Below are 21,252 nucleotides of genomic sequence, written 5' to 3'. Positions count from 1 at the left end.
AAGCATAAACCCATCACAAACCTAAAGCAAACATGTCCCTACCAGTGTCCCAGGAGAGAAGCCATCCTGCCCTTGCAGAGCAGCTCTGCTCTCCAGCCTCCCTTCCAACCAGCTCTTGAGACGCCCCAGGCTTTTCACTTCGTGGCACCAGCGCTCAATGGAAGTGGTGGCACTCTGTACATGCTGAGACCACTTAGATCAGACCTTTCCTCCTTCCTTCCACAGAAAGAGCAAGAACAGGCCCTTGGGCCAGGAGAAAAACATCCTTTCCTGTGCAGTGCTTTGGGAGCAGAGGCCTGGCCAAGCTCCCTGCCAGCCCCAGCTTTTGTGGTTACTTGGGGAATGTTTAAAAGAGTGAAATGTCAACCTCAGCTCGAAATAGCCCTGAGCCACTTGCAGCTTTCACCGAGGGACACTTCCCCTCAGAGCACTCCAAGTGACAGCAATCTCAGACCAGGCAGATCTGCAGCTGTCTTCAGTAATATGACAACCTGCACACCCCAGCCAGTGGGAGATTTGCTCAATTAAGCTTTGCCACCCTGACTGCCCCATGGGCCCAGGGGAACCGGCTGGGCAGTTAACCATCAGGGCTCAGTCCTGCCAGCCTGCACAGGAGCCCACGGGCTGCAACGAGCTGATGGGGCTCTCATAGACCACAGCTGCTCTCTGTTTCCTCCCCAGCCCTTGGATGCCAGCCAGCAGCTGCCTGGGTCAGCTCTAATTGGAGCAGTGCAAGTCAGAGCCTGCCAGCTCCAAGGGCTGCTGGCCACCAGTAAGGCTGGGGCCACTATCCTGGTCCCATCTGGGCAGGGCAGGCAGCTTCTCACCCTGCCAGAGCTCATCCTGCCAGCACAGCCAGGCTGGGAGTGGCTTGTGAGAGCATCCACAGAGACATCTTTGGAGGGATAAAGGGGGGATTTGCAGCTGACAACAGGACGACTGCCTCCTCTTCTCCCTGGTTTTTGGGCCCACTCTCCTCCATACTGCCCTGAGAGCAGGTCCAGCACAGCCCTGGGATCACACACAAACACTACTGATTTATTCCAGCTTCCACCACAGCATTTCCAAAGGGGCTCAGCTAGTGTTCTGGAGACTCTAGTTTAATTAGCTACCTGAGCAAGATCAAAGCAGCTGGGTTACCCCACTGAGAAGTAGATCAAGATTTCTTCACCCCACACCCACAGCCAGGCTCATCCAGCCCTTGGTCCTCTGCATGCTCCTGCCTGTACCTGCACTGAGCGGGGACAGCTCCCTGCCCTGGCCAGGGGAATGAATTCCCACTTCCAAGAAAACATCAGGGCTGCAGCAGGCATTTCTTCTGAGGGAGCCCACCTTAAGCCAGGAGCTCCTGGCCAGCCCCAAGCCCTACCAGGTGGGGGGCATCCACAATCCCAGCCCCACCAGTGCCACACTGGGGCAGGAAGGGGCTGTTTGCTCTGCAAGGTTGTTGAGGGCTTTGAACCACAAGTTTTAGCCACTTCTAACTCCAGCTTTTTCGTGTTTCAGCAATCCAGAAGAGTGAGGAACTGCACTGTGTGGTCTATTTTTTTTTGCTTCTTATTTTTTTCCCCCAGACAAAAAAGGAAAGCAGGAATTTTGTTATCTTTTGGTGGTGGTGGCTTTAATCTCTGTTTTTTTTTTTTCTTACTTGAAAGCAGGCAGATTTCTGCACATATTGCATTTGGCCAGAAGCCAAATTATTCATCAAAATTTACAGCAGCAGCCTTTTCTCCCAGCTCTCTCAGTCTCTTGGGCTGATCTGAAAGTCCAGGAGAAACAAGAGAGGAGCAGAGAGCTGTGGGGGCTGCCAGGCTGCAGTGCCCACATCCTCTGCACCTGCACTCAAGGCTACCAAGGACACCCGCGTGGATGGGACACCAGAGGTCCCTCCCAGCGCTCCCTGAAGGCTCAGGAGGCCTCCCAGGAGCAAAATGACAAAACCCTGGGCTCAGAAAGCCAAAGGCAGCAGCAGGATAAGCTGAAAAGCCCACATCTCCTGCAGGAGGAGGGAGGGATTGCCATATCTCAGGCTTTCTATTTGAACTGGCCATTTCACTCCAATAGTCTCTCTTTTCCAAGATAAGCCTGTCCCACATTCCACTGCCGTGACGACAACCCTGCGGCACAGCCGCCCGTGTCCGATGGCTTCACAGCCTGGCTCCCTGCTGCCTGAGTTCAGCCATGTGGGCAGGAGTCAAAACCTTCTGCTCCACACAGCAGCAGACCGACTGAAGCAGGAGCTCCACGTTCCACAGCTGGTTTTGCAAGATTAAAGCCACAATTTGGTTCTCCCCTTCTGTGTTTGCAAGCTCTTGAGGGAAGGATTCCCACAGGCTCTGAATGAACAGCTCATCGATTCCACTTCCCCTGGGCCAGCTACCTGAGTCCTACCCATCCCTGCAACTGATGTCCTGCCGTCAGACTGCTCCTCTGGAGCAGATCCCTGCAAGACACAGCCTCACTTGCTTTGACCCCCAAGACCTGGGGAGCTCTGGAGAAGGCAGTGTGCTGCCCAGCAGAGGCTCTCTCCTCGGAGCTACAGAAAGTGCACAGAGAGGGCAGGCTCTCTCTTACCCTAATAGGGCATGAAAGTGCCTCATGAAATTCATGCAAGGCGAGTGGAAAACAGATAAAGCCATGCCCCCTTTTCTGGAGCCACAACACATCAGCCCAACAGGCTTGGTGGGCCAAAAATGTGTCAGGGCTGGAGCTGCAGCCAGCCTGGGCTGGGGATGAGGCCATTCCGGGCCAGTACTGAAAGAAAGGGGTGAAGATGTCACCACATCACCCATTCAACAGCACCACATCCCTCCAGGACACAGAGCCCCACGTGAGGGGGGACACATCATGGGGGTGCCACAGCTGTGGCAGGTGCTGGTCCTGGTGCTGGACCCTAATGCTGGGGCTCACTGCCCTCGTGGCTGCATGTGACCAGGAATGGGAAGGAGCCCACCCGAATCCTGCAGCCTGCTCCCCACCGGGCTTCAGCAGGCAGCACAGCAAGGGTGAGCCAGAAGGAGGGGTGAGCCAGAAGGAGGGGTGAGCCAGAAGGAGGGGTGAGCCAGAAGGAGGGGTGAGCCCAAGGGCCTTTTGGGGTGAGGCATAGACCAGGCAGCAGTTCAAAGCAGACAATTTTTCTACAGAGCTGGATACTCGTGCTCTGAGGCAGCAAAGCCACCACAAAACCGCAGCCCAAGCAAGCCCAAAACAGTCCTGCTCACTTCTGACCACAAGACTTCCCTGGCTTTGGGACAGGAGCTGGGTGTCCCCCATCACCAAGTGACACAAATTCCCTGAGCTCCCAATCCAGGGCATGGAGAGGCTCAGGTGGAAGTGTTCCTCCTAACCAAACCACGGGTGGTGACATCATGTCGTGGCACAAGGCATCTGGCAGCTCAGAGAGAAACCCAAGCTGCAATCATGCTGGTGGCACAGGCCAGGCAGGCTTCCCCTTGCTGTCCCTAGGGAGGGTTGTTCTGGACAGTGACCTCGGTGTTTGCTGATAGCTGTGTGGAGGAGGCAGTGCCTCCTCAGGAGCTGCCAGGGAAAGGTCTGCACCCCTGGGCAGAGTGAGCACTGCTGGCACCAAGCACTGAGAGGAAAGCAGCAGAGCCCCAGCCCTGGGCTCCCACTGGTGCAGAAACAGATGCCAGCTCCTGGCTTTCTATCAGCCAGCAGGGAGAGCAGCAAGATTATCCTCTTGATAAACACACCCAGCACCGTGAGAAACGGCTGCTGGCAGAGCAGGACCAAGGAGTGTCCCCTTGCTGCTGTGTCCTGGCACCCAGCTATGCAGCAGCTGCCTGGCTGCCCTCATTTCTCTGCCCAGGTGCCTGCTGGCTCTCCCTCAGCCCTGTGGAAGCACTGAGATGCTCTTTGCCACTGTGGGGGCAGTAGGGCAACCAGAACACCCAGATGTCGAGGACCTGCCCTTGGCTCCTGCCACTCGAACACCTTCAGCTGTGGCTGCACCTTGCTCAGTGTGAGCCTCCCCCTGCACCCCACAGGGAGTCTGGCAGGATTTTAATGAAGCCAGGGTAGTCCTGTCCCCACCTTCACCTGCACCTACCCCAAGATGCCAGGCAGCAGGCCTTCAGTGTCTGATTGCACAGCTGCAGAAATGCAGCCCCCAACTTCTGTGTCTCTTCCTGGCAAATCCTGCTTGGAGATGAACTGCAGCCAGTATCCCACCCAGGGCCAGGACAAGCTCTGCCCCTCTCCTGGCTGCTGCTGCTGCTTCCTCCTTACACCCTGTGACCATCAACCCTGTCAACCCTGGACACCCCCCCATTCATCTCAGGGGGATATGCAGTCCTGGAGCAGTGAGGTCACCAAGCTGGGACAGCAGAGGACCATCAGCTGCTCTCCCAGGCAAGAAGCCCACCTGGCAGGGCCTCTCTTGAATCACCACTGCTGCCTGCTCTCGTGGGATGACCATGAGCATCCTGCCATCTGACCTCAGATGTAAAGGTCTGGGAACACACTGGACTCCTGATGGGTCTGACAACCATGCCCCTGGCTGAAAGCCTGAAGAGAGCAGCAGGCAAAGGATATGTAACATAAACCCCTGCAGCTCCTTCAGAGCAGCTCCGAGTCTGACTCAACAGACCTGAAAATCCCAGGTCCAAACTCTCTGGCTGCAGGGAAGCTGAGCTTCACCATCAGCCCCAGGACAGCCAAGGCCACCACGGCCATCAGCCCAGCTCTGAACACAGACCACGCATCACCACAAAGGTGCATCGGGAGGACATCGCTTTGCTTGCCCACCTCCCCCACCAGCCCCACAACTCCCGAGAGCCCAGGAGGCGAGGGGCTGGCTGAGGCAGAGCCCTGCCAAGGCAAGCACCTCGCCGGTGGGCAGGCGGCCGAGCTGCAGCGGCGTGGGCTGTCCTGGGCCCCGTGTCTCAGCTGTCGCGCTCGGGTAGCGCTGATAACGCCCTGCTCTGCCTGCCCTTATTTAGCCAGGAGGCTCTGCTGACTCCAGCGCTTCTAGGACGTCATTTGCAGCACACAGGAGCTGCCCGCGGCCGCCGGGGCCGCGCCGCCGGCGCGCAGTGAATGGCAGCAGCGCTGCCGGGAATGCGGCCGGGAAAAGCAGGCTCGGGAAGCGATACAGGAGCTGTCAAACACTCTCACTGCTGAAAGGCAGAGCTAAGATGTGCCCCAAAGCCACGGGTACGGACAGAAAAAACAACCTGAGCTTCAAACCAGCTCCCCCAGGGGCGGTGGCCGCCTGTTGCTGCCAGGAATTCATCACCAGTGCGAGTTCACTGCAGCGCTGCGGTGACTTAACGCAGCCCAGGCTCGTTGTGATGAGATTGAACTCTGCTCTCACAGGAATTAGTGCCCAGCATTTCAGAATGCACTTGAGCAATTCCCGCAGGGACCTGTCCAAGCAGTAGTGTTATGAGAACCTCTACAGAGAGTACATTAAACCCCCAGACAAATCCATCAGCGTTCATTTTCAGCTGTACTCTCCAGGCATAGCCCTCTCAGCTGCACATGGGCTTGAGGGCCACCTTCAGACAAATGGAGGAGGCACAATGGCTACTGTGCCTCTGTTGCTTTGCCTTCCTCTCAATGCTGTGACATCTGGCAGATAGTTCTGAGGTGCTGTGCACCCCTCAAACAATCTCAAAGTGTGGCCAGACCTGTGCATGGTCACACTGTGCCTTGCAGGACACACAGCCACAGTCTCCCCATTGAGTTTGGTTCAAGTCACTGGGAAGCACAGCCATGTGCAGAGGCAGTGGGAGGGAGGTGGGATCTGCAGGATTTGCACTCACTTTGTCCCCCAAAAGCACCAGAGAGAAGGAAATCCCCTGGATGAACTGCCCAGCTGCTGAGCATGCAGCCTTCAACAAATCAGAGGCTCCCCTGCAGCCAGCCCTGCCCTTCCTCTTGGCTTTTGGTCTCTCCTGAAGAGATAAAAGCTGACCACTTCCATGCTCCTCTCCCTGCTTACAGTGGGACCACTCTCCCCATGTAACAGCAGCACCCCAACTGCTGGTGCTCCAGAGCACCCTGTTCAGCACCAACCACACCCAGGACACTCCCAGGGCAGCTGTTACACGCCTCGGGATGGCTTTTCACTGGCTTGGTGGTGGCTGTCCCCTCCTGGCAGGGGCTGGTGCGGGACAGGCCTGCCAGATGTCCTCTATCAGCTTGTCTACTGAAGCCCTGCAGAGATGATGTTCTGGCTGTGACCCCAGGACCTCACTGCCTTTCCCACCCACCCCAAGAGAGCAGAGGATGGAAGGGCAGGAGGGACGTGGCAGGTGGCTTCACCTGGCACTGCAGGAGCAGCCATGTTTCAGCTCCAACAGGAATCACTTGGGATCACAGCAAGGAAAGTCCCAGGACACCAGCAGTGCAGGGCACAGCCAGAAGGTGCCTGTTAACCCCCAGGTCCATCTGTGGTTGGTTATCCCAGGGCTGGAGTAAAGCCATCAGAAAAATCAGAGTCCTTTAGGTTGGAAAAAGACCTTTAAGACCATCAAGTCCAGCTGCTAACCCAGCACTGCCAAGTCCCCCACTAAACCACATCCTTCAGCACCACATCTACATATTTCTCAGTGCCTCCAGGGATGGAGACTCCACCACTTCTCTGGGCAGCCTGTTCCAGGGCTTGACACCCCACTGGCTGCCACACCTCAGGATGACTTCTCCCTAGTGCCAGCAGTCTTAGGGAGGATTCATCAGACCTTAACTCCAGTACCACCATCCTAGTAGGTGATGCCCACTGATAGACAAGCTCCAGGTTTCTGCCTGACATCTGAGCAGCTCCAAGGGCCATTGCCTGGGGTGAGGAGCAGCTGGCTGAGCTAGCTAGGCTGTTCAGGACAGTGTGACCCTATGCTAAATGATTTTCACTGAAATAATGGGAAAAGAATGAAAAAAGGAGAAATTGCTGTTCCCTCATCTGGCAGTGAGGCAGTGCTAGCTGTGTGCCCAGCCTCTTGCGCAACAGGGAAAGCAGCTGGATTACTGACCCAGGAGGGTTTGGAGGGGAGCTGAGGAGGTCAGTGCTGTGCTAATCAGGCAGGACAGGCAACACCACTCAGTCAGGACAGGCAGCAGGGCAGATGATAGCTGGCACTGCCCTTGGCACTGGCTGGAACACCCAAACCAAGCAGGCAGAGAGGGCAGGAGCTGCAAAGCAGTCTGGTGCCTCAAATACTCACAGAGCAGAGCAGGGGTTGAGGAAGGTTTGCTGACCATGGCTGACCAGTCTCCCTGACCATCACTGACCACAGGGCAGATGACAGGCAGGGTGCCCATCAGTGCTGCCAGCAGCCTCCTGCCTGTGCACCCCCTGAGCTTGGGCATGTGCCTGGGATTCCTGCGGTGCAACCAGCCAAGGCAGCTCACAGTGCATGGGCTTGTTTTCCTCAGGATTTCTATCCCTGAAGAGCCTTTTATGGTGCAAAAGAGTGAAGTCTGCTCTTCTCCTGACATCTTCCCCCTGGAGAGCAAAAGGCTCCATGTTCTGATCATTCAGCTCTGTACAGTGCCAGAAGCAAAAGAAACTCAAACACCCATAGCAACTGCACAGGTTGGTGGAGGTAGTTGGCTGCTGAGTGCTGATGGTCAGTTCCCAGCAAGAGCCTCACACAGAGGTGTGCCACATCTTCCCCTGGCAAAGCATTCCTGTAGCTTCCAAGTCATTAATTTCCTAAGGCACACACTGCCAGCCCAGGGGGAAGGGAATGCTCCATCCAGAAAACCTTGCTTGCAGTGACAAGCAGAGGCAATGTTCATGCCAGCCCAGACCTTTCAGAAACCACATTCACTGATTTTCACAATCTGTCTGCAATTGCTCTGTCCTGGGAGTGGAAACCGAGGCAAAGTTCAAGGCCAGTCGGTGGCAGAGCTGAGGTTTAGCCTAAGAGCCTCCTCGAGGCAAAATCATCTGGACCTGGAGTTCTCAAGCCCAATACTGAGCTAAAAGGAAGAGTAAGGAGCACCAGACAGGCTCTCAAAGGGCAGCAGGTAGAGAGAACAGCTCTGCCCAGAGTGACATACACCAGGAGTAAAGGCTGATGGAAACGCTGAGTTACAGTTTACAGGACCGAGGAGCCCGAATTCTCCTCTCGCAGCGGGGCCAGCTCAGCTGCGGGGAAGGGACCGGGGGCATCGCAGTGCCAGGGCCAGCAGCGTTCTCCTGCCCTGCCCCAGCCTCCGCACAACGGCAGGGTCTGCGAGGGGCGGGCTCCCTGCAGGAAACCGCCTTTAACGCCTTATTTCCTCCGGCTCCAAGGTTTCCTTAATAGGAAATTATTCCCTGGCCGCACTGGGGAGGGATGCAGTCCCCTGTCAGGGCAGCAGGCGCATTCCAGCCCTGATGGAAAACACTGCAGAGCCGCTTTTGATCCGAAGTGTAAATAGTGTATAATAAAAAGAGGTTTGTGTAAACCAGCCCTGCTCTCGGGAAGCAGCCTTTGCAGCTCCAGCCCCCTTGTTTACGGGCGCGCAGCACCGCGGCCGCACGCAGCTCCCGGGCACGGCGGAGCTGGTGTCAGGCTGAGCTTGTCCTGCCAGGAGGCTCCGACGGGCCCCACGCCACCCCAGGCTGTTATTTTTATCCTAGCTGGCCCCGCGCAACATTTCAGTCGCAGCCCTGCCGGTTTCTCTCCGCTGATCTCTGAGGCGACTGCCTCCTGCTAAGAGCACACCTACCAGGCTGCCTGCGAAGCTCTGGAGCAGAAGTGGTCACCAGGATAGCAAAGCTGCGGTTTCTCCGTGGAGAGAACCTCTGTTACTGCCCACCCCTGCCACCACTTCTCACCTCTGCTCGGCAATGAAGCGACTGATAATTACACAGCAGCCAAACGGAGCAAGGCAGGAGCCTCAGTCGCTGCCCAGCAAAGCCTGCGCAGGGCGGGCGTTTGGTAGGCAGCTGAGGTGCGGGCTCGAGGTCTGTCACAACCACGTTTTTCTGAGGAAGAAGAGAGCCTGGTGATCTCTGGCCTCTGCCAGGCTGCCTCTGAGACTGGCAGGAATGCTGTGGGTCTAGGAGTGTGCTGCCAGCACGACCCAGATACAGGCAGGGACACAAGCAAAAGGTGGTTTTTCTCTTGCCCTTCCTGGGCAGACACTGGAGCTGCACTTTTATCTCCTCCCTCCTCTGTTCCATGAGGGATGAGGGAGCAATTAGTACTTTCCCACTAATTTCTAACTAATTCTTAGTGGTGCCCACCTGTCTGGTCCTAATGTACTGAGTGGTGTAGGGGCAACGTGGTGCCCAGCAGTGCCTGTGTATCCACTGGCATGGGGGACAGCAGTGCAGCAGGAGACTTCCATGTGCTCAGGGCAGCCTCTCACACTCCTGTGGCACACATCCCCAGGCACACTGCCACTTCCTCACTGATGGCTGCCATGGCCCTCTTCCCACTCCTGGGGTCTGGCCAGGACAAACTGGGGGGACAAAAGGGGACACACCCAGCTGAGTTCTCCTTGCTTCTCCCCTGCCTGGCATTGTACTGCATTGTGGGATGTGGCTCTGTGCCACAGGATCAGGATCAGCCACCCACCCTTGGCTCCACTGACCACTTTCCTTGTGGCAGAGACACTCACACAAAACCTGGCTGAGGGCAGCTGGGTCCTAGGGGACAGATGAGACTCCTCACAGCATCTCCCTCCTTGGTTTGACATCTGCCATAGGAACTGCCTCCCAGCCTGTAGCATTCCAGCACAGCAGTGTTTGTCCCAGAGTCCATTACTCTGAGCTTGCTAAAACTGAGTGACAACCCTGATGCCTCCTCACAGAGCCACAGTGGGGGCTGTGGGGCCACTGTGCTGTGCTGCAGACCTGGTTCATCTGGGTCACAACTTGGTGGCTGCTCAGGAGCCTGCTGGATTTATCACAGTTAGACCCTGCTGGTCCTCATCTTCCCTGTCAATGACTCCCAGCGGTTCCAGCAACCTGGCATGGCACCAGGGTGCTACCCATCCCTCCAGCTCATACTCTCCATTCTACTGAAGTGCTGGGGCTGATGCCAATTCCTCCTGGCTCCTCCTGGACCAGTGCTGCAGGGAGACAGGAGAGTGGGCAACAAGGAGAACAAGTCCTGAACACTGCCAAGCTATCATGGAAGCTCTTGGCCCTGCTCTGCCCTTACTTAGTACAAAGAATTTAACTGAAACCGAGGAGGGACGTGTGCGACCCCCCCAGCAGTGCACAGCGGAAGGCACACGGCAGAGTTCCAGAGAGACACATGGCTGGGGCACCACCGCCCGCCACCGGAGCCCTAAGCACCTACCTGGAAGCTGCAATCTCTGATTTCTGCCGAGCGATGGCCGCAGCCCTCTGCGCCCCCTCCACGCTCCTGTCCACCTTCTGCCGGATCTTGGCGCTCTTGAGCGGTATCACACGCTTCTTCATGCCCTTCACCAGCACGTTGTGCCGGTACTTGCCCTCCTCCTTCTTGCCGTCGGGCAGCGTGGTGCAGCCGTAGCCGTGCCGCAGGTTGTCCAGCCACTCGCCCTCGTACTTGAGCCCGCTGGAGCGCTCGCTGACGCCGAAGCCGGCGCGCTTGTCGTTCTTCCACTCGCCCATGTAGGTCTCCGTGGTGGTGGCGTCGATGTCCGACTCGAACGGGGGGTACTCCTCGCCTTCGGCACCCTCGCCCAGGCTGACAGTGGAGGTGGCATCGCTGGCGGCCGAGCTGATGCCGCTCTCGCTCTTGAGGAAGCTGACGCGACTCTTCTGGCTGGCCAGGGACGACTTGGACTCCGACTTCTTCAGCTTGCCCAGCAGGGAGCCCCTGCGGAAAAGCCCCCCGCCCTTCTTGGGCTTGCCGGCCTCCGCCTCCGCGTAGAGGCTGAGTGCGAAGCCGCCGCGGGTGATGGTGGGCGAGAGGGGCAGGTTGTCGGGGTTGGCGGCGGGGGAGTCCTGCGGCAGGGTGCCGTTGCTGTGCTCGCTGCGCAGGGAGGACAGCGACGTGCGCAGCGGGGAGCGCACCACCGAGGCCATGCCGTAGGGCACACTCTGCCGCACGCCGTAGCCGTGCCGCATGCCGTTGGTGAACTGCCCCTGGTAGGTGCCTGCGGGAGAGGAGAGGCACAGGGTGAGGAGGAGGCTCGTTCCTGGCTGAGTCAGCAAAGGCAGGCGGGCTTGGGGCAGCGCTGCCCGTCTGCCCTCGGGGAGAGAAGCTCCGTGCCACCAGTGCTCGCTCAGGAGCAAAAGCAGTGGTGCCCAGGGAGCAGAGGATGCCCACCTTGGAGCTGCTGCTGGCAGGTGGCAGCTCACAGAATCACAGCATCGACCAGGTTGGAAAAGGCCTCAGAGATCATCAAGTCCAACCTATTAGCTAGTACCTAACACCTCCTGACAACTAAACCATGGCTCCAAGTGCCACAACCAAGCCTTTTTTGAACACCTCCAGGGATGGTGACTCCACCACCTCCCTGGGCAGCACATTCCAATGGCCAATCTCTCTTTCTGGGAAGAACTTTCTCCTCACCTCCTGCCTAAACTTCCCCTGGCACAGCTTGAGACTGTGTCCTCTTGTTCTGGTGCTGGGTGCCTGGGAGAAGAGACCAACCCCCACCTGGCTACAACCTCCCTTCAGGGAGTTGGAGAGAGCAAGAAGATCTCCCCTGAGCCTCCTCTTCTCCAGGCTAAACAACCCCAGGTCCCTCAGCCTCTCCTCACAGACCTCTCACCAGCCTTGTTGCCCTTCTCTGGACACATTTAAGCATGGGAAGGAGCTGGGGTGCCAGGGAACTCTGCTGCAAACCCAAGGCCACTCAATGGACAAGTCCTGCATTAGCATCCAGAGCAGGAGGTAGCCCCACAGGGCTGGGGTTCAGGCTGTGCCAAAGGTGGTAGCAGCCCCAATGGACACACAATCTGTGGTGGCCACTCCTTGGCTCAGTGACAATCCTCTTCAGCCCATTCTGCAGTTTGTCACTCACAGGCTGCCAGGACCAGCTCTCAGCCCCTGAGTTGGGATCCTGGCCACAGCACAGACTGCTCTGGTACCTCTGCCCACATCTGCTTGGCTCTGCCACACAGCTTCTCTGTAGTCCCAAGGCCAAGGCTTGTGCCACACTGCACAAAGCAACAGATGGCTGGAAAAAGGAGAGGAGCAGAGCAGCTCTATGTGGGGTTCCTTCAGCCCTGCCCCAACAAAACTTTGCTCTACCATGTTCCTCCAGACCCACCTGAAGAGGGACCATGGTATCATGTGATGGGGAGCACAGAAGGGATCATGTTCACCATGGCCAAGGTTGCACCTCAGCAACAGGACCCTGCTAAGAGCCAGCAGCACCTTGGCAGTAACACCTGGAGGGACTGAGCAAAGCACACAGCTCCTCACCAGCCCATGCCAGGTCTGCACACTTGCAGGCTTCAGAAGAGTGAACTGGAGACCACTGCCCTGATTTTTCTCACCAGATGTGGAGACTTAAATTAGTAGCATCAAAGCCCTCTGGAAAGAAGAGCTCAAGGAAGGGCAGGAGAGCTGCTGGGGCAGCACCCACATACCAGCAGAGCAGGCTGTAAGGGCCAGCACAGCCCTGCTGAGCCCTGTGAGATGGGACAACATGGGATGAGTCTCAGTCTGTAGAGGCTGTTGCCTCAGAAACCAGCAAACCACCCTAAACAAAAGCAGCATTCAGTTCTGCTTCTCTCATCACAGGACTTGGAACAAGCCATCTCACCCCAGACTGGCACCCTGGGGCAGAGGCTACTGACAGGCTCCATTCTGGGGCATGGGCAGAGGGTGCTGGGGGAGCAGGAACACCCTCAGAAAGGCTACCCCATTCCTTCAGCCTCTCACGTGCTGCTTTGTGCAAGCTAAGGACCAGCTGTGCCAGGGACATTTTCACAGGCATCTGTCCTAAATATGGTTTTCATTAAGCTGTTATCTACCAGGAGGCACCAAATTTTTGGAGAGCAAGCAAGCCAGGGAGGCTCAGCAGGACTGGGCTGAGGCAGGAGGGGGTGACCTATCTTTAAGGCATTCATCTCCCCCCTCAGACACCATTATCAGGGCTGACCCTGCTCCTCAGGGAGAAAATCCAGTTCCTTCTTTGGCTATTGTGGGAGTGCATATTTTACACTCTCCCAGGCCACTTCTGCAGCATAATCTCTCCTCCCAAGCTTCAGGTTTCGTTGAAATCCTCTTTGGACCCGCCTGTGGGGTGTTAGCTTACAGCGCTGGGGGCCAGGAAAGACAAGAAGTGCCCAAGCAGGCAGCAGCTGCTGCCCTGGGGTGAGCCACCCCCAACCAGCCCCTGCACACCCCATGGCACCCAGGATTTCGGGCTCCCTGCAACAGTTGGCCTCCTCTACTTGAAAAATGTAGGAGCTGAGGTAGTGTAGAGCATCTGTGGGCCATGGGCAGTCAGCCATGAGGAGCAGTCTGCCAGAGCCAGGGACCATTGCCCAGTTTCTTGGCAGAGCTTGAAGCTCTGTTAAAAAAATAATCAGATGAGCAGCACAGGTTAGGGGGCTGGGCATGAGCTGGGAGAGCAGGATCATTGCTAGAGATGTCCAGGCATCTGCTTGTGCTCCTCACTGTGCTCCAAAATCCTTCTGTTTAAAATGGGGTTGAGTCGTCCCAGCACAGCATGAAGGTCTGGAGAAGTCAGTGGTGAAGTCAGTGCTCCAGCCCCACTTGCCCAGTCAGTGAGCAGGGCTGACACATGATCAGGGTGACACTGGAGACCTCCTCCTAGGATGGACAGCCTTGCACATAGCAGGCTGCAGCTGATAGAGCTGCCAAATTAACCCCCTGGGAGAGGAGCTCTGGAAAATCTCACAGGTTCAGGGGGCTCAGCGTGGTCCTCAGGGGTCAGGTCAGAGAAGCTTCTGCCCTCCAGCAAGTCCTTCCAGCAGTTCCAGAGCTGCCTGGAGGGGAACAGCCATATGGCACACCTGGTTTTCAAGAAGGAGAGTCTGAGGTGCCTCTTCCCAGGGGCACACATGCCTGCCTTCAATATAAGGTTTGGCACTGGCTCTTCAAGCTGCTCTCAGCTGCCTGATTTCAGTCTACTGCACAAGCAAAGTTGTCCCTTTGGTATGTGGTGTGACCAAACGTGCCCACCCTGCCTGGCACTGACACACCGTGCTGCCTGCAGCTGCCCAACCAGCATGGGGCCGAGCAGGCACTGCCATGTCCCTGTCATGCTGTGATCCAGTGCCTGGCTGAGGCTTCGTGCCAGGACAGAGCCATAAACCATCCCTGGAGCAGAGCCAGCGGCTGTTGAGTGTGGCTGGAGGCGCCAGGGCCGTGCGTCAGGGCACGCAGGGGCTGAGTGGAGCCAAGCCTCGGCTCACCAGCACGTCCCAGTGCAGCCAGTTCAAGAGAATGGGGCTGTGCAAAGCCCTCCTGCACCACAGGCTGTCACTCATCAGGGCTGCACGTCCCTGAGCCACTGCTAGCCTCTGAGTATCAAAGCAGCCTGGGCTAGGGGGGCCAGGCAGGACATAGAATCATAGAATCAATAGGGTTGGAAGAGACCTCAAAGATCACCAAGTCCAACCTGTCACCCAAGACCTCATGACTACTAAACATGAAGCTGCCAACCAGCTGTGCCCACCCACCTCTGAGGTTCTGTGAAGAAAACAAAGGCTGGAAAAGCAGTGGATGTGAAAAAACAACCACCTCTATTTAGGATGAAAATGGGGCAGAGTCCCTCTTCCCTGCCCAGTTCACCAGGACAGCGCCACTGAACCCCACTGATGATTACTGGGGGGAGAGGACCCCAATAATCCTTTAGTGCCTGTGCTTTCTCTTGTCATGATGACAAAAAGCACTGGCACCTCTGTGCCCCTCAGGTGTGCCCTTCACCACCTCTGCCTGGCCCCAGCCAAAGCAGGGCAGGGGTTGGCCCTACCTGAGTAACTTCATAGAATGGGAAGGATGAAACTGGGGGATTGATGAAAGTGGTATCCCTGCAGCCTTCACTTGCAGACACACCACAGGATGGCAGCACCCTCATTTTGCCCTGGCAGCAGGGCAGGACAGTGCCTGGCTGCATCAACAGCAAAAGCTTCAGCTCCTGGGGCACACCCAGCCCAGCAGCAAGAGCCTGCAGCCAGCAGTGTCACACTTCCCCTTCCCAGCCTCAAAGCCCCAGTGCAATTAGCAATTAACATGAATAACACAACCAGCTAGGTGAATAATGCCAACAACTTGTGTCACTGCCCTGCCACCCTCTGCTGCTACCCACACCCTGCAGTGCCAGGTGTGTTGGAAGAACTCAGTGTAAAAGGTTGGGGACATTCAATCAATGATCAGCACCACACAGGAGACAGGCCAGGGGAAGCCTCGTGCTTCTCTTTGCTGCCAGCAGCACTCTCTGATGGCTTCTCCTGGAAAGGAAAGGAAGGGCGAAAAAAGCCCAGAGAGGGGTAAAAAAGAAATGAAAGTGTGCAGCATTAATTCGTGGGTCAGATGCAGCCATGCAGGAGCTGTACCACAAAGGCAGCAGACACAAGCCAGCACCATCTCGGCTCAGCCAGAGCCCAGCCCTGCTCCCCCAGCTGCAGTCACAGAATCACCAAGGTTGGAAGAGACCTCAAAGATCATCCAGTCCAACCTGTCACCACAGACCTCATGACCAGACCATGGCACTAAGTGCCATGCCCAATCCCCTCTTGAACACCTCCAGGGATGGTGACTCCACCACCTCCCTGGGCAGCACATCCCAATGGCTAACAACTCTCTCAGTGAAGAACTTTCTCCTCACCTCCAGCCTAAACTTCCCTTGGCAGAGCTTGAGACTGTGTCCTCTTGTTCTGGTGCTGGATGCCTGGGAGAAGAGACCAACCCCCACCTGGCCACAACCACCCCTCAGGTAGTTGTAGACAGCAATAAGGTCTCCCCTGAGCCTCCTCTTCTCCAGGCTAAACAATCCCAGCTCCCATGGATGCTTCTCCTTCTGCCTCAGCCCAGGTCCCTTCCCACCACCTTTCCCTGCCCCAAGCACTGGAGGGCTGGGACTTGTCCACATCACCCCATTCATCTCTCCTGGTTTCCTTTTCCCCTTTCTTGTGGGCTGGTGGTCACTGAGTGGTCCAGTTGTTTCCACAGGCAGCTCACAGGCACCACCATTTTCTCTTAGTGCCCCAGGGACCAAACTGCAGCATCAAAAATAAGTTGGTTTCAGGCTGCTCAGCTGCAGGTGAGTTTCCCATTCCCTTCCTCCTCCCAGAAAGGAGGAGTTGTTTGTGCAGCAAAACCCAGCTTTGGGCTCAGATCCCTTGAATCAACATCAGCAGTAAGATTTTTTTCCTGCAGTTAACCTTGACTGGGTCAAGCACTTGGACTCAAAAGCAGCCAAAAGATGAAGTCTTTCTTAGGGCAAAGGCAAAACCTACAGGTTAGAAGCCAAATAACCAGGTGCTTACTCACAGCTTGGGCTGCAAAGTGAGGAGCTCCTTCATGCTGTGCCTTTCACAGCTCCAGACACCCTCCACTTTAGCTGGGCATCCAGTGCCTGGGGAGGGCTCCAGGCTCTTCACTGGTAACAGCAGCAGCCACACAGGTGCATGCAGCTTGGATTCCCAAGGAAACAAATCAGTGTTGCTGCCTCTGCCCAGCCACACCAGGAGCTCTGAGCCCCTTGGATGACTTCAATCACAGAATCACCAAGGTTGGAAGAGACTTCAAAGATCAAGTCCAACCTGTCACCACAGACCTCATGACTAAACCGTGGCACCAGTGTTACAGGAGAGCTCTTTAGGCCACCAGTCTCCCATAGCTGCAACAAAAATGAGCTCTTGGTAGTCAAGACCAAAAGTGAATGACCCACAGGGTGTCTGAGCTAACTCACACCAGGAGGCTGCTTCTTCTTGGACACCAACAACCTGTAGGGGATTTCAAAACCCTTCACTCCATATTTGAGCTTTGTTTAGTCACCAACCTCAGCCAGCCAAGGTAAAACACACTTGTGGGGCTGTGAATTGTAAAACTGCTTTAGAATCTAAAGTTTGGATGTGTGTATCTATAAACAAAAATGAAATAAGCTCACTTTAAAGCCTGGTTTAAAACCTCTGAATCAGCTGCACCTCCCTGAAATCCACAGGCAACCAGACCATGACCTAAAGCTTCTAATGACCTGGCAAGGGCTGCATGTTCCCAGAGCCCTCTTCCTGGTGTGGCTGGCTTCCAGGGGGCTTGGGAACCATGTCCCCTACCCAAGGGACAGCTGATTTCCAAAGCCTTTCCAGATGTTTATCTTGGCAACCTCAAACATTAGCAGGTCCAGTTAGCAGCCTGGTGACATCTGGATCTTGCAGATGGTTACTGGGTACAGGTAAGCAGACAAAGTAGGAGCAGTTCCTGCAAGCAAATAAGATCACTCCACACCTGATGCTGGTTGGTGGTCCTCACCTTGGCTTCAGATGCAGCTTCCTGTACCATCAGAGATCCACTCACTTGGCATGAGCAGCTTGGGGCAGCCAGGACATGATAACTTAAGGCAAGGAGCAGCTGCTGGACACTAGCCCCCATGAGCCAGCTCTAGTTGCACCCAGGGGGGGCTCAGCTCAGCAGTACCCAGGATGGCTTTGGCAGGGCACATCTTCATGGATCAAGGCTAAGCTGCCAGCCTGGGGTGGCAGCAGGGATCATGTAGATGGCACGTTCTTGGGTGCAGGACAGCAGCCCAGGGGGTGCATGCTGACTGAAGCAGTGTCTTACATATCCTTGGGGGGAAAAAAAAAAACCTCGACTCATCTTTCCTTCTCTTCTATTGAAACCTTCCATGTGCAGAGCTAATCAAATTCAAACTCCTGTGTCAAGTTTTGCCTCTTGAGATCCTCTGCAACATTAACTTGAAACCCAGTTGCCCTGCACTTCAGGAAGCAGTAAGAAAGGGCCTGTGCAAACTCAGAGGAGAGCTTGGCACCTGCAGAATGATGGCCCCAAGGGCAGCCACTGCTGACAGTTACCAGATCGCTGCTCTCCTCCTCACACAGAACCTGCTCATCCTGCAGCCCTACAGAGGCGCTGCAGTGCCAGCCTGAGCTCGCTGCCACGCTGCAACCCGCACAGCTCAGTGCCCAGCTGCTGTGTGGCCACGGAGCAGAGGGGACAGACAATGTAAGGAGCTGCAGGGACACATCAGGTCATGTCTGTACCTACAACTCCCAAGGGCACAAAGAAAATCAGTTACAGTCCTGTATCTCCAAGCTTAAAGGCAGTCAGGTGCCCAGCACAGCCCTGACAGCCAGTCTTGAACCAGTCCAATCTTCTAATGTCCCCAGAACAGGGCTCTTCATTCTGAAGATTTGTGCCATTATTGCTATTTTTCTTTACAAACTAACTCCATTGCCTGCTCTAGATAAATGTAGCTGCAATTCTGCTCCACCTTCTGAAGAGTATTTCAAATCACCCTCTCTCTTTAGCTCTCCTAAGTACAGCAGCCTGGAACAGCACAGTACTGGAGAGCTACAGGATTACTTGGACAGAGATTCTTGCAATGCTTCTAACCCCAAAATTGCCACTAATGCAAGAGCACAACCAGCCCTGCATTCATAGAGCACAAGGAGTATCTGACTGCATGGTGCAGTTGTGACTGGGAGCTTCCAAGTAACCAGAGGGATTTATTCCAGGGACAGGCACGTGTGCCTGCGTGTTCTAAACAGCTTAGATGAACTCCAGCAAAAGGGTTCAGCAAAGCAGATGGCCAGGCAGCCTGTCAGGGGCATGCCAGAGGTGTTTGATGCACTGGCAGAGCATGCTGTGGTGCTCTGGGTGCCTTATACCCAACCTGAGAACATCCCCAGCTAGCTGCCTGAGGAGCCGGTGAACACCTTGCTGCAGTCACACACTGCTGAGGAGCCTCTGGTTTGGTGATGACCTGAACAACCAGTCCCTGGAGAAGCAGGAGTCACAGACTACACAAACCGAGTTGGCTGGTGTTAACTATTGATACGGACACTTGAGAGCAGCTCCCGAGGGAGGGGTGGTGGGGGCAGTGCTCCTGCTGCTCTGCCCATGCACACACTGCACCTGATGGTGAAAATCAAGGCGCACACACACACACGTTTGTGCCCCAAGCTGTGCTTCTCGACTGAAGCACCCAATGGCTCATTGCAGACCACTGTGCCTGCCTGGATCTCATTGGTGGGGACAGGATCAGGCCAGCCCTTCAGCAGGGACAGCAGACTATCTGCCACCATGAGCTGGGCAGCAGGCTTTTCCCCCCCCTCCCATCCCTCGCAGCCCCCTCACCTCCATCGGCATAGGTCTCCGTGCCGTAGCCATCCTGCAGGCCGTTGTTCCAGGTGCCTTCGTACTTGGCTCCGCTGCTCATGCTCTGCCTGGCGCCGTAGCGCCCCTTGAAGCCATGGGTCCACTCTCCTCTGTAAACCCACCGTCCTTTGGTCTCGATTCCGAGGCCGTGCCTCTTGCCTTGGGACCAGTAGCCCTCGTAGGTGTTGCCGCTGGGCCAGGTGTAGATGCCCACCACTTCGAAACCATAGTTCCAGGAGCCCGAGTACTCACCCTGGCCCTTGGGGCCAGTGCAGATGCCGTGCCCGTGGGCTTTGCCCCCTTCCCAGCCCCCACAATAGGCACCTCCATCATCGAAATCAAACCTGCCTCCGCTCATGGTACCCCCGGTGCCCCCTCAGCCGGGCAGCTCTCCCAGGACAGCGCTCCGGAGTGCGGCTGCCGCATCCCCGAAGGAGCCGGGCCGGGCGCCGGGGGTGGCCGAGGGGCCGGGGAACGGGAGGAAGGAGGAATTAGAGGGAGGGGAGAAGGGCGGGCCAGGGCCGAACCCCCCCCGGGAGGGGCAGCAGAGCCTCGCCGCTACCTGCCCCGGCCTGGGGCCGAGCCCCGCGGGGAGCGGGAGCCGAGCAAGGGGATCTGGAACCGGCTGCGCTCCCCTGTCCGGACCGTCCCGTCCCGCCGCACCGCTCTGCTCTCCTCCCCCGCCGGGAGAAAGGTCAGCGCTGCCCTAACAAGGCCATCGGATCCCAGGAGCTGCTCCCAAAAATAACCCCCCGGAGCCCGGTCTCCGCCTCGGGGCCCCTTTTATGAAGGAGGGAAGAGACACATCCCCCCCCGCCCCGGGCAGGGATCCAGGCGAAGAGGCTGGGAAAGTAAATGCCTGCTTAAAATAGAGCCTGGGAAGGGGTGCGTCGCTCCCTGCCTCCCTCCCAGCCGCCCGGGCGCACCGGCAGCGGCTCCGCAGAGGAGGGAGCGGGGGGAAGCCGAGCCCAGCTCCACCGGCCCCACGAGGGATGCTCCGAGCTGGGAGCACCCTGCGGACAGGATGGGTGACACCAGTGCGGGCAGTTGGGACACGGGGTAAAAGCACAGCCCTACAGTGGACACCTCCCTGCCTGCCAGTTCTGAAGCAGATCTCCAGCACTGCTTCAGGACAGCAGGACACCAGCAGTCAAACTCCCACCCTCCCTCTCTCACCAAACTCAAAACCTCTCTGGTTAACTGCTGGCATCAGAGTTTGGTCTCACTAGAGCTGCAAACCAAAGGGGTGACTCAGCCCGTGGGACAGGTTAAAAAGCAGTGACAGCCCAGCTTGCTTTGTAACCACCCCCAGCATCAAACACAGGTGGTAGAGGACAAGGAACAAAACACCAAGCCACAGGCTCATCCAAGCCCTCCTTTATTCCAGCCACACCTGTTCCATCTCCTGAAGACACTGTCACAGCAAGACCATGAAGAGATGACCTTCCCCTCACTGACCACAGGCTGCTGAGAAGCTGCAGGAGCTGTGTGGTGAGGCCGTGCTGTCAGCAGCCTGAGCTCCCGGGACGCAGCCCAAGCTCTGGGGCAAAGCTGTCACAGGCAACAGCGAGTTTCAGACTCATGTAACAGTTTGCAGCTTGGACAACCTCCCCCTTGGTGTTTCTAGGATGAAGAGGCATAGAAAAACCACACACCTGCCAGACAGGGAAGCATGGATATGCAGCATACAAACTACAAGCAGCAGCCCACAGGCAGCAGGGAGAGGGAGCAACCACTGCTGAAAAGCCTTTTGTAAGTACTCAGCCAGAGGCAGGAGCAGGCACTTTGGTGAGGGGCTCCAGCATGGCTCAGAATTGCTGCTTTGCAGAATCAGGCAGCTTCTTTATTGTACATTAAGAAGTTCAGCTTGGCTCCTTCCATTTGGTTTGGTTTTTAAAGCTCAAGTTTTAGGCTATTCAGGCAAGCTTTCAAGGCTCATGCTGCAGGACTAAGGGCTGGCCATTCACATGTTCTCAAAGCAAGACCAGAGGTATTTGGGTTGTGGCTTCTGGGTAGACCAAAACATCTTAAAACACCT

General features: G+C 56.5%; 1 protein-coding gene across 1 annotated transcript in view; it reads right to left on the bottom strand.

Annotated features, from left to right (window-relative positions):
* The window catches only part of JPH2 (junctophilin 2), a 34,835-nt gene extending 14,875 nt beyond the window's left edge, over positions 1-19,960 (bottom strand). The window contains exons 1-2 of the mRNA XM_068149806.1: positions 19,194-19,960; positions 10,263-11,046 (exon numbers count right to left, since the gene is read on the bottom strand). Coding sequence (XP_068005907.1) covers positions 10,263-11,046; positions 19,194-19,572 — 1,163 coding nt within the window. The 5' untranslated portion in view covers positions 19,573-19,960. The remainder of the gene's footprint in view (positions 1-10,262; positions 11,047-19,193) is intronic.
* Between the last annotated feature and the right edge of the window lie 1,292 nt (positions 19,961-21,252).

This window comes from Melanerpes formicivorus, unplaced genomic scaffold (assembly GCF_026170545.1).
Source record: "Melanerpes formicivorus ecotype bairdi unplaced genomic scaffold, bMelFor1.0.p_v2 SCAF_19, whole genome shotgun sequence".
Classification (NCBI taxonomy): domain Eukaryota; kingdom Metazoa; phylum Chordata; class Aves; order Piciformes; family Picidae; genus Melanerpes; species Melanerpes formicivorus.
This window is presented reverse-complemented; position numbering and strand designations above follow the sequence as displayed.